This window comes from Chaetura pelagica, unplaced genomic scaffold (genome assembly GCF_000747805.2).
Source record: "Chaetura pelagica isolate M959 unplaced genomic scaffold, ChaPel_1.0 scaffold40, whole genome shotgun sequence".
NCBI classification, from domain to species: Eukaryota; Metazoa; Chordata; class Aves; order Apodiformes; family Apodidae; genus Chaetura; species Chaetura pelagica.
The window spans coordinates 3,491,595-3,512,265 of record NW_009952160.1 but is presented as its reverse complement, the minus strand read 5'-3'; the positions used below and the strand labels follow the sequence as shown (position 1 = coordinate 3,512,265).

General features: G+C 37.2%; 1 protein-coding gene across 1 annotated transcript in view; it reads right to left on the bottom strand.

Annotated features, from left to right (window-relative positions):
* Window positions 1-1,632: 1,632 nt before the first annotated feature.
* APC (adenomatous polyposis coli) overlaps window positions 1,633-20,671 on the bottom strand; it is a gene marked incomplete at its 3' end in the record, with an annotated part of 43,759 nt that continues 24,720 nt past the window's right edge. The window contains exons 6-12 of the mRNA XM_010007239.1: window positions 18,769-18,852; window positions 11,911-12,015; window positions 9,024-9,122; window positions 5,490-5,868; window positions 4,156-4,251; window positions 3,178-3,317; window positions 1,633-1,732 (exon numbers count right to left, since the gene is read on the bottom strand). Coding sequence (XP_010005541.1) covers window positions 1,633-1,732; window positions 3,178-3,317; window positions 4,156-4,251; window positions 5,490-5,868; window positions 9,024-9,122; window positions 11,911-12,015; window positions 18,769-18,852 — 1,003 coding nt within the window. The remainder of the gene's footprint in view (window positions 1,733-3,177; window positions 3,318-4,155; window positions 4,252-5,489; window positions 5,869-9,023; window positions 9,123-11,910; window positions 12,016-18,768; window positions 18,853-20,671) is intronic.

The window sequence follows — 20,671 nt, the reverse complement described above, 5'->3', positions numbered from 1 at the left end:
AGAGGGACCTGGACAGACTGGATCGATGGGCAGAGGCCAATTGTATGAGGTTTAACAAGTGCTGGGTCCTGCACTTTGGTCACAATAACCCCATGCAAAGCTACAGGCTTGGGGATGAGTGGCTGGAGAGCTGCCCAAGAGAAAAGGGACCTGGGGGTGCTGGTTGACAGCCAACTTAACACGAGCCAGCAGTGTGCCCACCCTGGTGGCCAAGGAGGCCAACAGCATCCTGGCCTGCATCAGGAATAGTGTGGCCAGCAGGAGTAGAGAGGTGATTATGCCCCTGTACTCAGCACTGGTGAGAACACACCTCAAGTACTGTGAGCAGCTCTGGGCCCTTCACTACAGGAAGGACATTGAGGTGCTGAAGTGTGACCAGAGAAGAGCCACCAAGCTGGTCAAGGATCTAGAGAGCAAGTCATATGAGGAACAATTGAGGGAACTGTGGGTATTTAGTTTGGAGAAGAGGAGGCTGAGGGGAGACCTCACTGCCATCTACAACTACCTGAAAGGAGGCTGTAGGGAGGTGGGTGTTGGTCTCGTCTAACAAATGAATAATGACAGGACCACAGGAAATGGTCTGAAGCTGTGGCAGGGGGGGTTTAGATTGGCTATCAGGAAGAATTTCTTTACTGGAAGAGTGGTCAGGCACTGGCACAGCCAGCTCAGGAAGGTAGTTGAGTCACCATCCTTGAATTTACTCAAGAAATGTGTAGATGAGGATCTTCAGGGCAAGCTCTAGTGGCCAAGATTGTAGGTTGTGTGTTTGTGGGCTTTTCTGGGGTGTGTTTTGTGGTGTTTTTTTTATGGTTGGACTCAGCAATCTCACAGATCCTTTCAAACCAGGACTATTCTGTGATTTAGTGATTTTCAGTCTGTGCTCTTCACACAGCAGGAAGCATTGGAAGAGACACTCAGGTGTCACACTGAACACCTCCCTCGTATTTAGAAAGCATCTTTGGGAGGTGCTGGTGTCAACAGTAGTTATGTATGACTTGTCAAGTCAAATGCAGATTCTCTTTTGAAATACAGCTTCCTCCAATATTATTCCCCTACTATTTATTTACTTGCTGCAGCTGTAGGAGGAGCCACAATACTGTATTAGCCCTCTGGGTAATCCTAGTCCATTAGCATCAGCACCGGTGAACTAAATTAGTGAATCTAAGATCGCTCAAACTTAGCTTTAAAACTGGATTTCCACTAACAGATCAGGGTAATAAAAATGAGTTTCATAGTCCACATGTTACATGCACTTAAAAAAAACAGAATATGACCCACAGATAAGCATTTTTACAAGAAGAAAGTTGTACTTAATAATTTATGGAAAAAGTGTACGTATGTACTTTGCATCAAAGTCAGACAAGACAATGTAAGAACAACAATTAGTGTTAAAAAAAAAATTAGGCTGAGACGAATGAAGCATATTTTAAGGAGCAAGGCTAAATAAGAATAGACAAGGCTGGCTGTGGACAGCACACTAGAAACTTAATGAAGATCACAGAATTGAAGTATGAAAATAGCTGGTGGCAAGGCCAAAATAGTAGAAGAACGTAAGTATTAGGAAAGGAAAGCAGAAATACACGATTGTAATACAATGCAATGAAATTCATGATACTCAAGCTAAAGAAATACTTAATCTCAAAAGGATGTTTACCTGCTGTAAGTCTTCACTTTCAGATTTCAGCTGGGCTACAAGAGCTCTCATGCAGCCCTTCATAGAACATAAGGTAGCCTGTTAGAAATCAGAATAAAAAAGAAAGTGAATAGTATTAAATGACAGGCTAGGTGGCTTACTTCTGCACAATGTTTTGAAATTTAAAGCTAATAATTATCTGAAGTTCAATAAAAGCTTAGTAAAATATTTTGGAAACACCCAATTGGTTTACAGCTACTAAAAGAGTGTAACTATCATTTTTGTATTCTGGACATTATACTAACTCGTAAAATTGTGCAAAATTTTCATGTTTTTATAAGAGGTCTAGGACTTGATCTAGAACTTACTACCTCAGAAGCCTGTTTTACTGTGTGCTAGACAAAAACCAATGCAAGTTAACCATGTATTGTTACCTACTGTCTGTTGAGTTTCATGATCATAATTTTTCCTTTCAAATAAACACAGTATGAAAAATAATATTAATATTTAGAATGGATACAAATACAACATTTGAAGAACATAACATCTGACAGTGTAGAGTAATTGTTGAATAATACAATAGCAACTGAAAAACTGTAATGTGTACATTGGAAATTGTTTGTGACAAAGAACAATTAAAAAGTATTAAAAAATTAAGTATGTGTTACAACTGTACTACCCATCAGCTGGACAGCATCAGCCGGACACATACAACTCTGAGGAGTTTAGTTTATGCTATAAACCCAGTAACTGCAGCCTCCTATCAGTTATTGACTGGATGATGCAAAGACATATTTTGTGAAGCCATTAATTTGCAGCAAGGATTTATGCTTTGCTCTTATCTAAAACTTGGAACAAAAAACTAGTTATATGAAGTCTGATATCCATTAATTCCTGAAATGTCTTCCTCTAGATTAGAGAGATGAAAGTCTTCTCAGTATGAAGTTATTTTAAGATCCACAGCATGGCAAGCTCTAGAGCCAGAAATTATTCAAATCTTCTGTCTTTTCAAAGCAGGGTCCTTGTCAAAAATTAGGGAACCTATTTTATAATAATTTGACGTAGTGCCCATTATGAGCCAGATACGCTCCAGATATTTAAAAGCAAGCTCCAGTCTGAAGAGGTTTGCAAAATTTCATCATACAGTAATACTATTGTTAAATAACTGACAACTTCACAAAATTTGACTCAACTACAAGTTTTATTTCAATATCCTCAGAAAAATCAGTCACAATCCATAATCATTGCTCCATAATATGTTGTGTTATACTAATTTAATGCTCATAAAAAAATTAAAGCAACAGATAGAAGTTTTACTTTCAGTGACAAGTGAAAAGTGACCTAATTTCATATGAGAGTTGACCCTATACTTGAATGATACATTCAGTTTGTCAGGAACATGATGGAACGATAGAGGTATTTTGAACTGTCTGGAGCTCTAACTTGATATTCTACTATGGAGATTTTCATCACTTGTTTTGAAAGCTATGATTAATACATAGCTATGAACTGAAATTACTACATGTTAAAAATTCTATTCTCACCTTGTTTGCCACATCTCCAAAAGTCAAGTTTGTCAGAGCCATTCCAGCATACCTTCTTAAGGTAACACTATAGTGATCATTTGTAAGTCCATACATTTCACAATCCACTTGCAAGAGTTCAGCAATGGCCTGCAAACCTCCTTTTAAAAAAACCCCACAAAAACAAACATGTAAGAAAATTACTATCTGTAGTCTAATATAATGAGTACAGTACATATATGACAAGGAGAAAATTGTATTTATATGTACAGAATGACTCTCAAGCATCTGAAAAAAAAAAGGCTCAGAAAGGTGAATAAATTGTTAAATACTGATTCAGGATCTTGAACCCTTGCTTACTTACAGCTGAAAGGTATGACAGCATGACATGGAGATAACAGGGGAAAATGGGAACATGAGAAATTACAAGGAAGTACGAAGCATATTCATCTTTTAATTCCACCTGGCCAAAATCCTGTCTGACCTAAGAACTCACACCAGTTATAAAAAGGCTATTTAGTAAATTTCAAAATTACTTATTTAATTATTATCACTGAAAACTATTTTCTGAGAAAAATACATAGAATATTTTCACTGATAATGAAAATTGGCAAAGTAAGGATAATTTTATGCATAGAATTAACTAAGTATGAACCCAAGAGAAAAACAAAAAAGCCTCTCCCACCCTGGGAAGCAATCTCCATTGTAAACCCAATACCTCTAAAATTGCAAATATTTCCACAGTAACACTGCTGTTCCAAAATTCACAATTAATGCCAGAAAAAAATGTGTAAGTGACATAATAATTTATCCACTGCAAAATGGTCTGGTTAGTTTAAACTGCATTCATCACTTAGAAGGCAACAACTGATACAAATGAACTGATGATCTGTTTAACCTAGGAGTACAGAAAGCCACATATCCAGTGAGATACATGAGGAGTGTGAGCTTTTCCAGCAACCTTCTCAAAGGAAGCCAGAGAAATATATTTGGTCTTACCAAGCTCATTCATTGCATGCCTGTGTTCTTCATCAAATGAAAGTTTCATCAAAACACACACTGCAGGACAGATTTGATGGTCCACTGGAGCAGGCACTGATCCAGAAATAAGTAACAATTAGTATTTCCTAGGTGATTTTGTCTAGATCATAAGTTTTCCAAAGTGAATCTAACCTTCAAATAAATCAATGGCTGTTCTGTTTGGGGTCTGTAACTCCCCAGTAAACCATGAACAGACAATTAGTTAAGAATGCTACTAACAAGTATGTGCTCTTGAAATATATTCAACGCTGAAAAAGAAATTAGGGAAAATCCTCAATGTACGTATTAAGAAATATGACTCCTGGTACCATGAACAGACAATTAGTTAAGAATGCTACTAACAAGTATGTGCTCTTGAAATATATTCAACGCTGAAAAAGAAATTAGGGAAAATCCTCAATGTACGTATTAAGAAATATGACTCCTGGTACAAAAGGTTATTTCTTTACTTTAAAAAATTAGGAATCCTAGTTAAACAAATAAATAAGGTTAAATATTCTGGTGGCATTAATACGCCACCTTATGTGAAGCTGTTTATTTGGATGTTATGTCCTTATGAATAATAAATTAAACCCTTTATTTCATAATTGAGAAGTTTTTTAGTTCATGTTTTTGTGAGCTAGATTCTGACTAATGCACTCATGGTATTGTCCTGCAAAATGGCTCTTGCAGTAAACTCCAACAGCCATGACGCAGCCCACTGATTTCAGCAGCACGTCTGCTGTAGACACCTACAGGCTCTATTTACAAAATGCCCTCAGCACAGAAAGAAGCTAAGCAAGCCAGAAGGTGAAATCTTTTTTTCTATCTGCTCCCTGAGAAAATCCCTATTCGCTTACATTGTCAGTCCTTTTGTATTTAATTTCTTACATACAAAATTATAACATTATGTATACTCTTATATACAACCTCATCTGCATGAAAAGCCATTTGGGATTATTTATGTAGATATGTTTCATTCTTGATGAAAATGTAAAATAGAATGAGTATCTATTCAATATTAATTCAAGAGATTATAAATACAAAATACTAGAATTATTATCTCGAAAGCACACCAATGTCTATGACTTAAATAACAACTTTATAAATAGGGTATCATATCTGTAAGAGATACTATTTCCCAACATCAGCTCAACTTAAAAAAACCCCAAAATAACCACACTTACACACACACAGAGATACAAGAAAACTCACATACATTCAACAAGAAATCAGGCTAAAGTTGTGCTTTCTGTAAATTCACTTTTCTCAATATATCCTTGACACGTTTTTACATGGCTTTCAGAACCTACTTGGGTTTTTGTCTTGGTCCATGCCTTGTTCATGTGCCTCCTGCCATTCCCAACACGTTTCACAGTAAGCACGGATCTGCTCCAAAAGATGGAGCACACGGATTTCCCGCCTGCCTCGCTTATCATCAGGCTGGGAGTGAATGATGTTATGCAGCGCTGCGCTGGCTCTGGCACGGGCCTCTTTACTACCACGAGAGTTTCCTAACAAGACAGAGTCCTTATCGTTGCCATGTAAAAGCTGGATGAGGAGAGGAAGACATCCAGACTGACGCATGGCTATGCAGCTGTCCTGGGAGCTAGACATTGCTAGCAATGTTCTTGACATGTCATCTTTATCATGAGTACCCAGCATTGATAACAGTGAATACACCATTTCCACCTGCAGGTCAAAGATGTTAAAAATACAGTTACTTTTTAAAAATACACACTGAATTAAAGAAAAATTCAATTTGAATGGTACACATGAGAAAAAAAAAACTTAATGGTGCAAAAAATGTGCTACTTACAAATAATTAAGTACTATTACTACTTCAGCATTCATAATCTTAATAAATTTTCCTTAGTGGTTAAATGACTAGAAGAAGTAGGTGACAGCTGCATGCAACTGGATTAATCTACACAACCAGTGGCAAAGACTTCTAAATCTCCATTGCACAAAAAGATGAGTTAAACATGCTAATGAGAGTCTTTCAGTTTGCAAAATCTAAAATATATTTAAAATTCTGGCTAAAAAATAAGTTCTGTATAACTCACATTTTCATATAGAGATGCTCTTCAGTGAAAAGCTATTTATTATGTCATATAAAATAGAATTATTCCAGATAAAGAACGGGAATGATTACATGGACTTTTAGTTTGCATTATCCTAACAAAATCTTACATCTCTGTGTTTTAAAGCTTTCTTTTAACACTATTTTTAAAATAAAATTTTTGTTATGACTAACTTGCATGTGAACCAGATTCTTTATAACAAATGCATAACTGAAGAGTTAAATTAACACTTTTTCAAGTTTAGAGGGATAAAACCAGTAAAGCAAACAAATGCTCATTTAATATATAAAATACTGAGAATTTTTCAAATTAGATCAAGTAATGAAAACTCAGGATTACACATTTAACTAGGAGTAACCAGACTTTTCATTAAACATAGCAGGGATTTCCTTGGCTGTCATGTGATGTCAACAACACTATTTGGTTTGTCTTTCCCATTCTGTTTTCTTCAATAATAGCTTTAGAACCAGAAATGCATTTGGTTCTTCTACTGAACTTTTTGTAGAATAGCAGGATGTAGAGGATTATTTTAGATACCACCTAGAAACTCCAAAACCCTAAAGCCGAGATAAACAGGAACATTCAAAATTGAAGCCAAATATAAAGTAACTATCAAAGGGAACTGTAAAGTAGCTGAATATGTGTTTTTTTAGAATACAGCACTTAAGGAAGAAAAGAGAGTGGGTCTGTTAGCCAAAGTTTTCTACTAATAACTAGGTATTTGCACTGGTTACCAGACCAATGAATTTGGTTTCTTCAGAGACAATTCAAATGTGGCTGAAGACAAGTACAAATACCAAATTATATATATTTAAAAATTGGATAGCAGTGGGTAAACTAAGTATCAAGCTTGTGAATGTCCACTTCTTGAAATACTCCAGGATTGCTGAAGCAACAGAGATCTTAGAATCTGTTAAACTGTACTATCACATGCAAAATCCACTGAAATAGTCTTGGAGCCAATTTTATCACAGCCTAGCACCCCAGTTTGGAGATCCTGTCTTCTTGGTCTGGGAAAAATCAAACACAGTATTAAAACAAACCACTTGGATTCTTAAAGGATAGTGCATTCCATCTGCTTTATGCATGCCTCTTGACAGGGATTTCAAGTGGCAGCCTTCATCTGGTGTTATTTGGATTTGGAAGGTAAAATTTTTGTCAGAGAATGAAGCTGAAGAAGCCACCAAAACTCTGGCCTCCAGGTTGTGGCATAGGAAAAACTAAAACAATACTTATCTGTCTGTCTCTCTGTATAGACAGTTGCCCAGAGACTGTTGCATTGCCCTATTTACAATCTTTCCATTCCATCCCATTCCACATCTTCCATTCTTCTCAGACACTAATCCTAAGCTTCTCCTAACCACAGCACAGTCAGTTCAACCTATTTCTTTGTATACTTCCATACTCAGTCATTTTGTCTGCCTTCAGGGCTCTCCCATTGTTTGCAGCTTTTAAGAATTCTACAGTTTGCAATGACAACTCACAGACAGACAGACCAGCTGATTTCACCTCCACCTGGAATACCATACAGTGCAGGACTAAAAACAGTGCTACAATGTTGTAATTTAAGGCCCAAAGTAACTGATACTATGTCAAGGTGTTACGGTTTGTAGCTGCTCAGGCTAATTGTATGGTACCAATATGAGCATCTAGAGAGAGGGTGTTCAGGACCCTGAAGGATCCAAAGGGCAGAAGGGAGAGGGGTCAGCGCTCCCCCCCATTTCCTGCCATTTTCCATAAAAACCAGGAGGGTGGGAAATCCACCCCTTCCTGTTCCCTTCTTCCTTACTGCTTGCAGGTCTTGGTGAGAGGCTCCTGCTTTGTCATCAGCTCTCCAAGATGTGCTTTGCAGGATCCAAACCCATCAGCTGCTGGGAAGTCATGGACCCTTTTCCAGAGCCAGCTCTGTGCAAGGGATCCTCTAACACTTACATCTGTGACCACTGAGGTCAGGTTTTGTATATATTTGTATATTTGCTCCTCATCCCATGTGTCACAGTCCCTTCCCTGTTCCAGTAAGCCTGTTCTAGTTTTAACTTTCAACCTTGAAGTCTCTCTTTCTTATTCCCCGTTTACCTTCCCTTGGGAGGGTGGAGGGAGGTAACAGAGCAATTCCGTTCTTTGGTTTTGGTTCACCCTGACCACCAAACCAAGACACAAACTACTGGGCACTGTTTCCCAGATGACTGTGCCAGCACAAGACCAACAGTGTCTATACTGTTGCTGATTCCAGAGCTAGTGTATACTCCAGTGGTTCATGAACTCAATTCTGTGTTACAGATTTGCACTTGTTTTCCTCTCTTTTCATGCTGCACATACACTTTGAGCACAGTCTTTTATGAACAGACATTTATCACCATTAACAGCTTACATGACTTTTTTTATTTATTTATTTTTTCTTCCATTTAATTTCTTAACATTTGCACCTGTTTTGTGCATTTGAACTCTGGAAAAGTACTCAAAGAACTGCTCAGTTTTCATTATGGATTATAAATTAACATCACAAGCTTTTTAGATATTCTAGTAATTTCTAGCAATAATTTTTTTCCTTGCTGTTACAAGTCTTAACTGATCATCAAAGTGAAAAGATATTCGTCTGTGTATTTTAAAAATTGAAAAAATATTCAAAAATCTTAACTTCAGAAAATTACTATGTGTGGACAGATTGTTCAGCTAATATTACTACTATTGGCAGAAACAATGAGGTTATTGTATTAGTAAAAATGTAGCATTAGCGACCTGGGGTTTGTAATCTTCGGTTACCTTGGTACCCAGATGACTTGTCAGTCTGCGAGGAACAGAATAGTTACTACTAGAGCTCATAACACTGGCTGTATCATGGTCCATTCGAGCAGCAGAACCCTACAAATTTAAACAACAATTTAGTATAAAAAAAAGTCTGAGTGATAAAACAACTATTGCCTAATTCAGTTTCAGCAGTGGATCACAAAATCGTACTGATAGGAACAAACTTCTCTGATTATTTGCTGTTCATACAGCTCACCATCTTAAATTTGAAGTTGAAAGTGACTATACGTAAAAGGTAGGAACAACATAATGTAGTGTTTGTCTAGACAGAATAAAAGTATGTAGTTAGTTATACTTGGATATTTAAACATGGGTTAATTTCACTCTCCTGTTTCAAGTCCAGAACACTTCATGTATGTTCCAAAATAAGTATTATCCTAAAAGAGTATAACTAGAATTATATATTGCAGTACATATTTCCTATGTAAACAAGCCCTTGTTTTCTCTTTTGACTATAGAAAAAGTTCAACGTCTTAAAGCTTAAAATGAAAACTGTATTGGATTTTCTCCATTATTCACTTAAATAATCTTCAGTGCTACAAATATGTGAATGAATTTCCAGACTTTTATGACAAGCAATCCCTTCATATCATCTTGACCTCAAACTCCATTGAGAGGATGACAGATTTAACATAATGCACATGCCAGAATTCTCCATTATTAAGTTCATTTTATCCAAGATGGTAAAATATGTAAGTTTGAAGCACTACCTATTAAAATTCAGCACAGTGTAGTCATAAATAAAGTAATTTTCCTATAATTTTCCCCAAACTGTATCAACTTTGATTCAGGTAACTATTTCCCTCAGAGCCATCATGTAACCTTGCTACTTCGAGGATGCCAGGATGCCGAAATGAAGATTAACTATGTTTCCTACTGTCTCCTAAATACTGATGTGAAAGAACAGTTAAGAACAAGCATAAGGTGTGTAGCCATCCACCTGAGAAAACAGGAAATTACAGGATGTTACATGGATCCTTGTTGTGTAGAAGCCTCTTTTTCAAAATCTTCTATCTGCTTACTTCATGTGTGTTTTCTTTTTATTCTTTATTTTCATTCACTGCTTCACTATACTTGTTATTTACTCTGTCAATCAGGTAATTTTGCCAGTTTTGTGGCACATTTCTTAACAGAATGGAGTCTCACTGAATTCCTTTATAAAGCTTGCAGAACAAAGGTATGAAAAAAAATTTCAGTTCAGCAGCAGCATAGTGAGCATAATGGAAAAGAGAAAACAGCTGAAAGTGCAGAGAAGTACATAACTGAATCCTGCAAAATCCTGGATTCAAGTGGCAGTGTTTCAATTAACACTGATGATATGAGTACAAAACCTATTAGACCCAAATGACTTGGGTCTAAATGTTATAATTTTTTTTGCACTCCAGTGAATAGTGATTGCTCAAAGTAGATTGAGTTGGTTTATCAAAAATAAATGTTATACCAAATCCATTAAACCTCCTGTGTCTGGACTTGCACTGAAAGTCAATAATCCCCAGATGTCTGTTTTAATGCAGATTCAGCTCCCTGGCTCTATCCACTGCTGAGAGGAAGGAAGATGCACATTTTCTACATTTTTATGAGGCAAAGTTCAAAACTGCATAAACCCTCAACATAAAACCCACAAATGAAGTACTAATTAGTCTCCCACTTGCATAAGTCTGCAAAGACATGACAATCCCTTCTTCCTTCCTTCCCTGTAAAATATGTTTTTCAGAAAAATTCCTGATTCATACACTAAAGATGGATGATACAGCCACAATGCATCAATTATTTAAATACATTATGCTTTCAGCCCCAAAGCAGCACTGAACTATTTTCTTCCCAAACAATAAAGCTGTCATAGAAATTAGAGTGAGAGCCTCAAGCCCTTGCCCAGATATGGCTGACAGAACTTTATTCCAAATGGTGATCAAACATATTCCAAAAGCAAAATCATGGGCTGTGCTTAATGTTTAATCAAGTGAAGTATTCTAGCCAAGCCACAATTGCTTTGATAAATTTTCTTGTACAAGACACTTTCAGAAGTGTTTAAATAATTGTACTACCCTGGAGTAGCAAAAATATTTTGCACATGAATGCAACTATTATATCTGTTGTATGAAGTTTTAAGAACTCAAATTACTAATGAGAATGTCTCAGCCACAGTTGAAAATCATGAAGGGAGTGTTCATTGGCACATGGTAAATAAATCTAAGTATTTTTAGCCAAAGTGAGAGAGAGATAAGTCACAAATTTTAATAAATATTTGTTTTAAAAGACAAGTAAATAATTTAATGTACCCCTCAAAATATTCCACTAATAAAAGGAACAGTAATAAAAGATTATTTAGAAGTATATAAATAACCCTTCAGCCCACTTCCAGGAGATTACCTCATTGATATTGCTGTTTCAAAGCTTTATCTAAAACAGTATTAAAGAAATATTAATGATAAAGCTGCTATTTGGTTTTCTTATTTTTTATAAAAGCATTTATATTTCAATAATTATTTCCAAAGTTAAAATCTGAAGAATTTTCCATAATGAAATCATGCATCTAATATTACAGTTCACCTGCATTTTATGTAGTCATTCTGGTTATCTCCCTCAAAGCATTAGGCACATTAATAATTTAAACAAATGAAAAATGCTCCCTGCATTATCAAATATTTATAATATTTGATACGTTTTTTTTAAAAAACCTTTTCCTTCCAGTAAATACATGAAAATTCTCAGGTATTTATGGACAGATGGACAGAAGAAAAGCATAGATCTTTTTTAAATGAGGAGACATACACACATAACATAAGCACTGTACATTTTGAGTATTTAATTATACTATCAATAATGAAAAGAATCACTTTACCTGACCAGTACCGCTAGTTGCCACGCTGATTTCTGCTGCTCCTTGACTTTCATTCTGCCTCTCTGTGTCATGTGAAGCTGCATCATGCTTGCTCTGAGGTGCTCTCTGTTAATACAAGAGTTTATGAAATGACATACAGAAAAGAAGCACACCTCACCATTCAAAGCCTTCTAGACTGTGAATATATGGATGCTGCATCCTCACAAAGCCACAAAACAGCACTTTGTATTTCATAATCCTTAGCCTCAAAAATTAACAGCTGAGACCGAATGTCTTCAAAAAACTGTAAGATGAAAGTGAAGCATGCCCTCTGAGGATTATAGCCCTGCAAGACAAAGGATTTGCCGTGAGACACAGAAACACCATTTTCCACCAGCTGTGCTCACATCACTATCAGAAATGTAACAGAACTGGAGCAAACAACTGTCTTCTCTACATTGCCACGTGATCTGTGCATTTACTGAAGACTACAGCAAGCACAGTTCAATTAAGCTTTGCACTCAAAGACAATTTCTGTGGGAACAGAAGGGTATCTATACTGGAAGAATCCTTCTATATTTTAAGGACAAACAGTATAGAAATAACCACTCTGCTGCAAATAAAATTTATATAACCTGATACAGATCTATCTAATGCTTTATCAAAATAAATTTTACTGATTTGAAAAGCTGGTACAGGCATGTTTCAGTTCCTTCAAGAGACAAAATTTTCTACACATCTGCATGAAAATTAACCTGATGTCCCTATCACTGACAGGGATCGTAACATCAACATGAAAATTAGGCCTTTAAATACATTTTCCTAATAAAGCAAATAGAACAACTGGTAAGTTGTGAAATGTGCAAAATACCCAACATTATCACTTTGTATATTAAATTAAGTTTCTGTGTGGCTCTGCACAGCCTATGATAGCATGATCTGCTTCATCATGCTTTATGGAAATATCTCCTTAGCTTTTAGCAAGAATATGTACTTCTCTCTGAAGTACATACAGTGACACTTCTGTAGTTACCTGGTGATCAAACTCATCCAGTAGCACTGTCATACTATTTTGTTCATATAAAGACACTAGGGTCTCAAACTCAGAAAATACTTAGTGTTGAACAGAATTTCATAAATCAGTAACTAAAAAAATCTGTGTTAAGTCATAATTTTGGGATAAACCTAAAAAAAGAAAGAAATCTGTAGTGGTTAACTGAAGGAATAAGATATATAAAAGAACACTGTAGTAGTGTTAGACAAAGTAATAACATGAGAAAATTGAAAGCAGTGATGGGTAACATTTTTCTTACATTTTACATCAACATACGGAAAATGAGCAACGCAAAACACAAGGCAAAACTCACAAAATATTTTAAGACACACCATGCTACTCTTTTAAAATCTGATCTGCAACTTTAAAATGCACCATCTCTGTCATTGTGTATGAAATGATGCTGCTATTGATGCTCATACAATGACTAAAGAAGTTGTGGTTCCTCATACAAAAGTGGCTACTCAGTCAAGATCAGGCCTTGACATATCACACACTGAATGCAGTATAATGTATTATATGCTGAATCTCTGTCTCACAGTATGTTCAATTTTAGATAAAGTGTAATTATGAGTTTGACAAAATCTCAATCTAATCTGTCTGTGTAAGTCAGGGCAGAACTTTCCAGTCATTAGGTGACAGTAATTTTCAATCCCATGTAGTACGCAAGGTACCTAGAGGCAAAGAGCTGAACTGTTCGTTAGCGAAGCTCTAACTCACTGGTTCATCTGAGGGGGAATAATACTCCTCCAAGAACACTCCAGGGTTTGGGGAAAATTTTTGAGAGCGGTGAAGAATAGTGTATCTATTGAATAGTTTTAATGCATCTACAGCACAATCGCAGGGATATTTCATTCCCTGATAAGGAAAGTTTCTGCTCTCCTTAGCACTCTGTCCATCTTCTCCCATTCATGTGCATTATGTTTGCCACATGCTATGTATGAATGAGGTGGTTTCCCATCCCCCCAAGATCTCTCAAAAATATGCCACTACACAAAGTAGTCAACATTACACCCTTATTAATTTATAAGGTAATTCTTAACAGTTACCAGCAGAGCTTATCTAACTTTAAAACCAGTATGCACATATAACATGCTCATGTATTACTGTCACACGAGTCATTGCCTGGGCTTAAATGTGGTATCTGAAAGTTCACAGCAAACGTTTTTCACCACTTTATGCATGGAAGTAATTTAAGATGAGAAGCTCTCCTCTTCATGCTGACTAGCCCAAAGAAGTTAAAAAAAAGCAAAGGCAGCAGAGAGCAGGTATTTACTGAAAACTGATTCTTTCTCTATAAAAATATAAATAGGTGTTTATTCTAGATGTATTAATGTAATTAATATGTGTACCAACATATGTATTTGTTATAAATGCATATTATATACATGTACACACGTGAGAATTATTAAGATATATTTTTGTACAGACATGTGGTTATAAAGACAGTAAAACCACAGTATGTCCCCTCTTCACACTACTGTTTAACACTGAATACAGGACCCGAGGATGAAAATGTGTAAACCATCACCACATCAGCAAAGTACCAGATCATGGAAGCAGCAGCAGACTCTGTAACCTCTACATGAGGTACAGCAGCTAGAGAACGGCACACAGGTCCCCTGAGTGCAATAGCACCACTTATATTGAGGCATGATTTTTGAAGAGGTGTAAGCTGGGTTTACAGACCTCTGCTACTTCTGAATTCTGAAATGACACTGCAGAAGTCACTATAATCAGGTATGCTTGTTTGCTCTTGCAGCAAAATGGTGGAAGACCTTACGTGCCTATAGAAAAGAGCACGTTCCCTCCATCAGGTTTGCTGTTTCCTAAGTGCTTCTAAAGCCAACAATAACCAACACTTGACAATTAGTAATTTCCACATATTCACTAGTAGAAAAATAATACATCTCTAGCTATTTTATTACATTTGCAAGCATAGTAGCCCCAATCATTTTTGCTACAACAAATACAAATCATTTTACTTAATCCCTTGTCAACATGAGTTGCCAAAGCAGCCCCATGTGTACTTATTAGAAGACTTTTCTATGCATAAACCCCTTATATATATATAAAAAACATATATTAAAAAATAATTATATATATAAAAATATATATATTTTTTAATCTTTCTGGCCAATATTCAACTACCCTATTATTTTTTGTGTGTTGCAAAGTACAGCTACACTATTATTTTCTAGATCCCAGAAAATCATAGAATCATAGAATCCTAGGGGTTGGAAGGGACCTCGAAAGATCATCTAGTCCAACCCTCCCTGCCAGAGCAGGGTCACCTAGAGTACATCACACAGGAACGTGTCCAGGTGGGTTTTGAATGTCTCCAGTGAAGGAGACTCCACAACCTCCCTGGGCAGCCTATTCCAGTGCTCTGTCACTCTCACAGTGAAAAAAAATTTTCGGATATTCACCTTGAATATTTATTTATTTAATAATTTAATATATAATATTTATTTATTTGAATGTTTATTTTTCCATTACTTCACATCAAACACAATACACATGCAAGTTTAACAAGTAAGGTGGTCACAAAGAACAATGTAACAAACAAAACCAAGCAACTGTAAGATTGAAACTATTTTGCTTCAGTTGAGACAAAGAAAAAGAAAGTCTAGTGAATCAAATCCTTTGAGAGAACTGTCCATCACAGTTTAAACAGTTTGAAGCTGGCAGAGCATAATTTCTGTGTGAAATAAATCCTTTACATTTTATCTACAGCAACACTGCCCAGTGGAAATAATTCATATATTTAAAATGACAGATAGTATGAAAGAAAGGTCTGTATCATTGTAACAAATTGGAAATATTAAACACTCATCAAGAATTTGCTTTTTTTCTTTTAAGTAATTTCAGATTTGTACCTGACAACCAAAAATTCTCTTTGGAGGGGTCTAGCTTCACAGTGGACTTCATACCTTACTAAGAAAATCTTGCGACGTATCTAACAGAAGTCTCACAAAATTTCAAGATCCCATCACTTGCAGGTAAATTACTTCAACTTCTTCTAGTAGCATTTTCAAGTAAGCAATTTCTGAAACCTTAAAAATATGCTAAAATGTGAGCCAAAATTTTCTCTGCTCATTGATTTCCAAAAGCTATTTTTATGGTGCAGTATTGTATTTGTTCCTATTCTGCAATATATACTGCACTTGGATTCCACAGCAATTGGCATCACCACAGGAGCCAGCTGTATCAGTAGACAAGCGATGGTACTTACTGTTGTTACTAAATCTTCGTAAACATAAGACGCAATTTGGGCATCACTGTATCAGACACAGTATAGAAATATAATAAATGCCTCACATTTATATATTTCAGTTATATGGACTCTGCAGTTTGACTGCTACTACCTTCCCTCCTTGCCAACATAAAGAACTTCAGCCTGGTATCTGCTGGAGGGACAACAGCAGGATGAAATATTCTGCAAACTTCCTCATTGCTATGACAACTTCCTGACACAGGTGGATCAAAGAGTCAACACGAAGAGGTACTGTGCTGAACCTGATACTTACAAAAAAGGAAGAAATAGTTCAGGACACAAAAGTTAAAAGCAGCCTTGGCTGCAGTGACCATGAGACAGCAGGGTTCAGGATTTTAAGAGGAGAGAGAAGGGCAAAGAGCAGGACCACAGACCTGAACTGGAGGACAGCATATTTCAAGTTCTTCAGATATCTACTTGGACAGCTGGCTTATATTCAAGGATGACTGCCTCCAAGGTCTAGAAAGACCCATCCAAACAAGTAGGAAATAAAGCAAGGGCAGCAGGGTATTCAATGCCTTCTTTGCCTCAGTCTTTACCAGTAAAAAAACTCTTCAGGAATCCAGGTCCCTGAGACCAGAAGGGAAGTGTGGAGTGAGGAAGACCTATCCTTGGTGCAGTTAGGGAGAGCTTAAACAAACTACATCATCTAAGTTCTAATAGCCTCACGGGTTGCACCTGTAAATGCTGAGGAAGGGGGATGATGTCATTGCAAGGCCAGTCTTTAATCATCATGGCAGCACAGAGAAGTTCCTTAAAACTGGATGTGAGTAAATGTCACTATCTTCAAGAATAGCAAGAAGGAAGTACAAGAGAGCTACAGGCTAGTCAGTCTCACCTCAGTCCCTGGTGACTGAAGGCGATGGAAGAAATGCTCCTGGAAAGCATTTCCAAACATGTGTAAGACAAAAATGTGACTGGGAACAGCCAGCAGGGTTTTACAAAGGTGAAGTCAGGCTTGACCCTTCTGCAATGAGGTGTCTAGTTCGGTGGGTGAGGGAAGAGCACATGATGTTATTTACATCAATTTTAGTAAGTTTTCAGACACTGCTTCACATAAGATAATCACAGACAAGCTGACAAGGTATGGGTCAGATAAGTGGACAGTGATGTGGATTGAAAACTGGCAGAAGAGCTGGGCACCACAGGGTTGTGAACAGTAGCATAAAGTACAGTTGGAGGCAAGTCACTAATGATGTACTTCAGCAGTCAATACTGGAACTAGTACAGTGTTTCCATTAATAACGTGGATGCTGGGATGCAGAGCACCCTCACCATGTTTTCAGATGATGAAAACTGGGAGGAGAAGCTGATAAACTAAATGGTTCAGCTGCCTTTCAGAGGGAAGTGGACAGGCTTCAGAAATAGGCTGACAGGAAACTTGTGAAGTTTAGCAAGGCAAAGTGTGAAGTCCTGCACCTGGGGAAGAACAAACCCAGGCACCAGAATAGGCTGGGGCAACCCAGATGGAAAGTAGCTTGACACAACAAGACCTGAAGGTTCTGGTGGACAAGCTGAACATGCCATTAGCAATGGACCCTTCTGGCAAGAAGTCCAACAGTATTCTTGGCTGCATTAATAAGTGCACTGCCTGTAGGCTTAGGGAGGCAATTCTTCCTCTCTTTTCAGCTGGAAAGGCTCCATCTGGGGTATTGTATCTCACATTCTGGCCTCACCAGTACAATAAAGACTTACTGGATGAAGTCCAGTTCAGGGCCACAGTGGCACTTAAGGGACTGGAGCACATGCAGAGAGGCTGAATGAGCTACAATTATTCAGCGTGGAGAAGAGAAGGCTCAGTGGGATCACATCAATGTGTATAAACACCTGGATCAGCTAATTTGTCAAAAGACCAGGCAACTTTAATTATACACACTACTGTTTGCTTCATTTATAAAACCAAATTTTCCCCACAACCTCGAGCTATGAAACTACTGTTTTTCAAAATGGAAAAATATACACCCCTTAGTAATCCAAATGCTGCTCTGAGCTTTCACAGTAGCTTTTTTGGGTGAAGACAAACCATAAAATATTCAGGTCCCACAAACAACTTGCATTTAATATACCTGTACAAGAAATGGAGTTGCCCTACAAAGTGAATTTCTACCATGAGAGCAGCTTTTGCTAATAGGAGTTACTAGTCTAGACTTTGTAATTTACAGGAAATTATCTCTCTCAAGAGATAAGCAATCCATAAAGATGCATACCAGAGATTCACATTTAGAAAGGCATGTACAACTGATTGCTCCACAAAACAAGACTCTGCCTTTGTAATACATTACACTTAAGCTTTTCACCGATATATCATTCGTAAATACAGTTCAATAGGAGCATGAAGACTAATCCAAGTATTCCACCCTCAATTCCTTGGTAACCAGTAACTCTCAGCAAGTTACAACCTGCTTATACTGACTAGTTGATTAACTTTGACATCACTATCTGATGGAAATACTTCTGTCTATTACTTCATTAAAATAATATGAATTTTAAAAAAAACAAACATTCATACCATAGTCAAAAGAAGGCAAGTAAGTAATGTCTCACTAACCTCTGCTTCAGCTGCTTGTGACTGCAGGAGCTGTCGTATACGAAGTATGTCCTTCTCTATTTGTTGAATTCTTGCCACCCTTGCCTGAAATTAATACATTTTAGTTTGATTTTGTTCAAAAACTCTTCTTACTTACAGTACAGAATGACAATATGAGGAGTTCTCTGCAAACACTGTTGACTACAAAATACTTAATTCATGTGACAATTCAAGTGTTCTTCATAATAAAACACTGGCATGATTGCAAATACTCAAAACACAATGAGTAGTTGGGTTTTTAATATAACTGATACTCACTGGATATAATATGTTGCTGTAGAGTATACACTCAGATATAAAAAAATGCTTTAGTGAGCTTGTACAATTTTCCTGATTCTGAAAATGACATTTTGTGGAGATCTTCAGCAAATTACGTTCATCTCAAATGTTAGAATGCTACTTGTCTTAGAGATATGTGAGATACTTGTATTTGCAGATTGTCTTAAAGGCATGAAATCTGGAACAACTTCTATTATGTTCAGTTACCATAACAATTTGGAAGCTGCCAGTGTGTGCTGGAGCCCAGAAAGCCAATTGTGTTCTGGGCTGCATCAAAAGAAGAGTGGCCAGCAGGGCCAGGGAGGGGATTCTGCCCCTCCACTCTGTTCTGGTCCAACCCCACCTGGGATACTGTGTACAGGTCTGGTGCTCTCAGCACAGGAATTGAGCTGTTGGGAAAGGGTCCAGAGAAGGGTCATGAAGATGAACAAAGGCCTGGAGCAACTCTGCTATGAAGACAGGCTGAGAGAGTTGGGGCTACTCAGCCTGGAGAAGAGAAGGCTCCAGGGAGACCTTATAGTATCTTCCAGTGCCTGAAGGGGCTACAGGAAAGCTGGGGAGGGGCTTTTCATCAGAGAGGGTAGTGATAGGACAAGAGATAATGGTTTTAAACTGAAAGAGAGTAGATTAAGGTTAGACATCAGGAAGAAATTCTTCCCCATGAGCGTAGTAAGGCACTGGAATGGCTTGCACAGGGAGGTTGTGGAAGCCCCCTCCCTGGAGGTGTTTAAGGCCAGGTTGGATGAGGCTTGTGCAGTCTGGTCTAGTGGGAGCTGTCCTTGCTCATAGCAGAGAGGTTCCTTCCAACCTTAACCGTTCTGTGATTCTGTGCTGTACAGCTGAATTCACACAGGGCACCACCACTCCTGATAAACCACAACGACACAGCCATACAGCTTCCAGATCTAAGTCAGTTACTATCCAGGCAGATTAAACCTGGGTCTGCCTGAGTACATTCATATAGACAAATCTCTACACAGCCTTTATGTACATACCTGACAATTGCAGAGTATCTGTTTTGTTAAATACTTACAACATACAAATGTTCTAAAAAGTCCTACAAATAACGCACTTTAAAATTTAAAGCAGATTTTCTATTACAAATAAAATTAATTAGAAATTACTCTCATGTAGCAAAACTTTGTGTAGAGTAAGCCTAGTAAGAAAAACAGAGCCTAATGAGACTTTTCATTGACAGGACTTATTTTTGTAACATTGATCACAAAAAACCCCAAATATCTTACCAACCTTGTTAACATCTTTGAAAATAACAATAATAAAGAAGTTAAACTGTGGCTCTGCTATTGTGGGGGATTAGTTTTTATAACAAGGAAGCAACTGAGTCCATTTGCAGCCTCCACACAAATACATTCTAGGTAATACTTACAAACATGTGTAATGTGATTTGCATACAGAATTGTACATGTCCTCATCATGAAGACAAAACCAGTCTTTGTAGAAGCAAACAACTTCAGATAAGTATGCGAATTACGTTTTACTTGACACTCCAGTGCAGATGTATGGGTAGATTAGGTTATGGTAGGTGGGTTTAGGTTATGGTTGAATTTGATGATCTTCAAGGTCT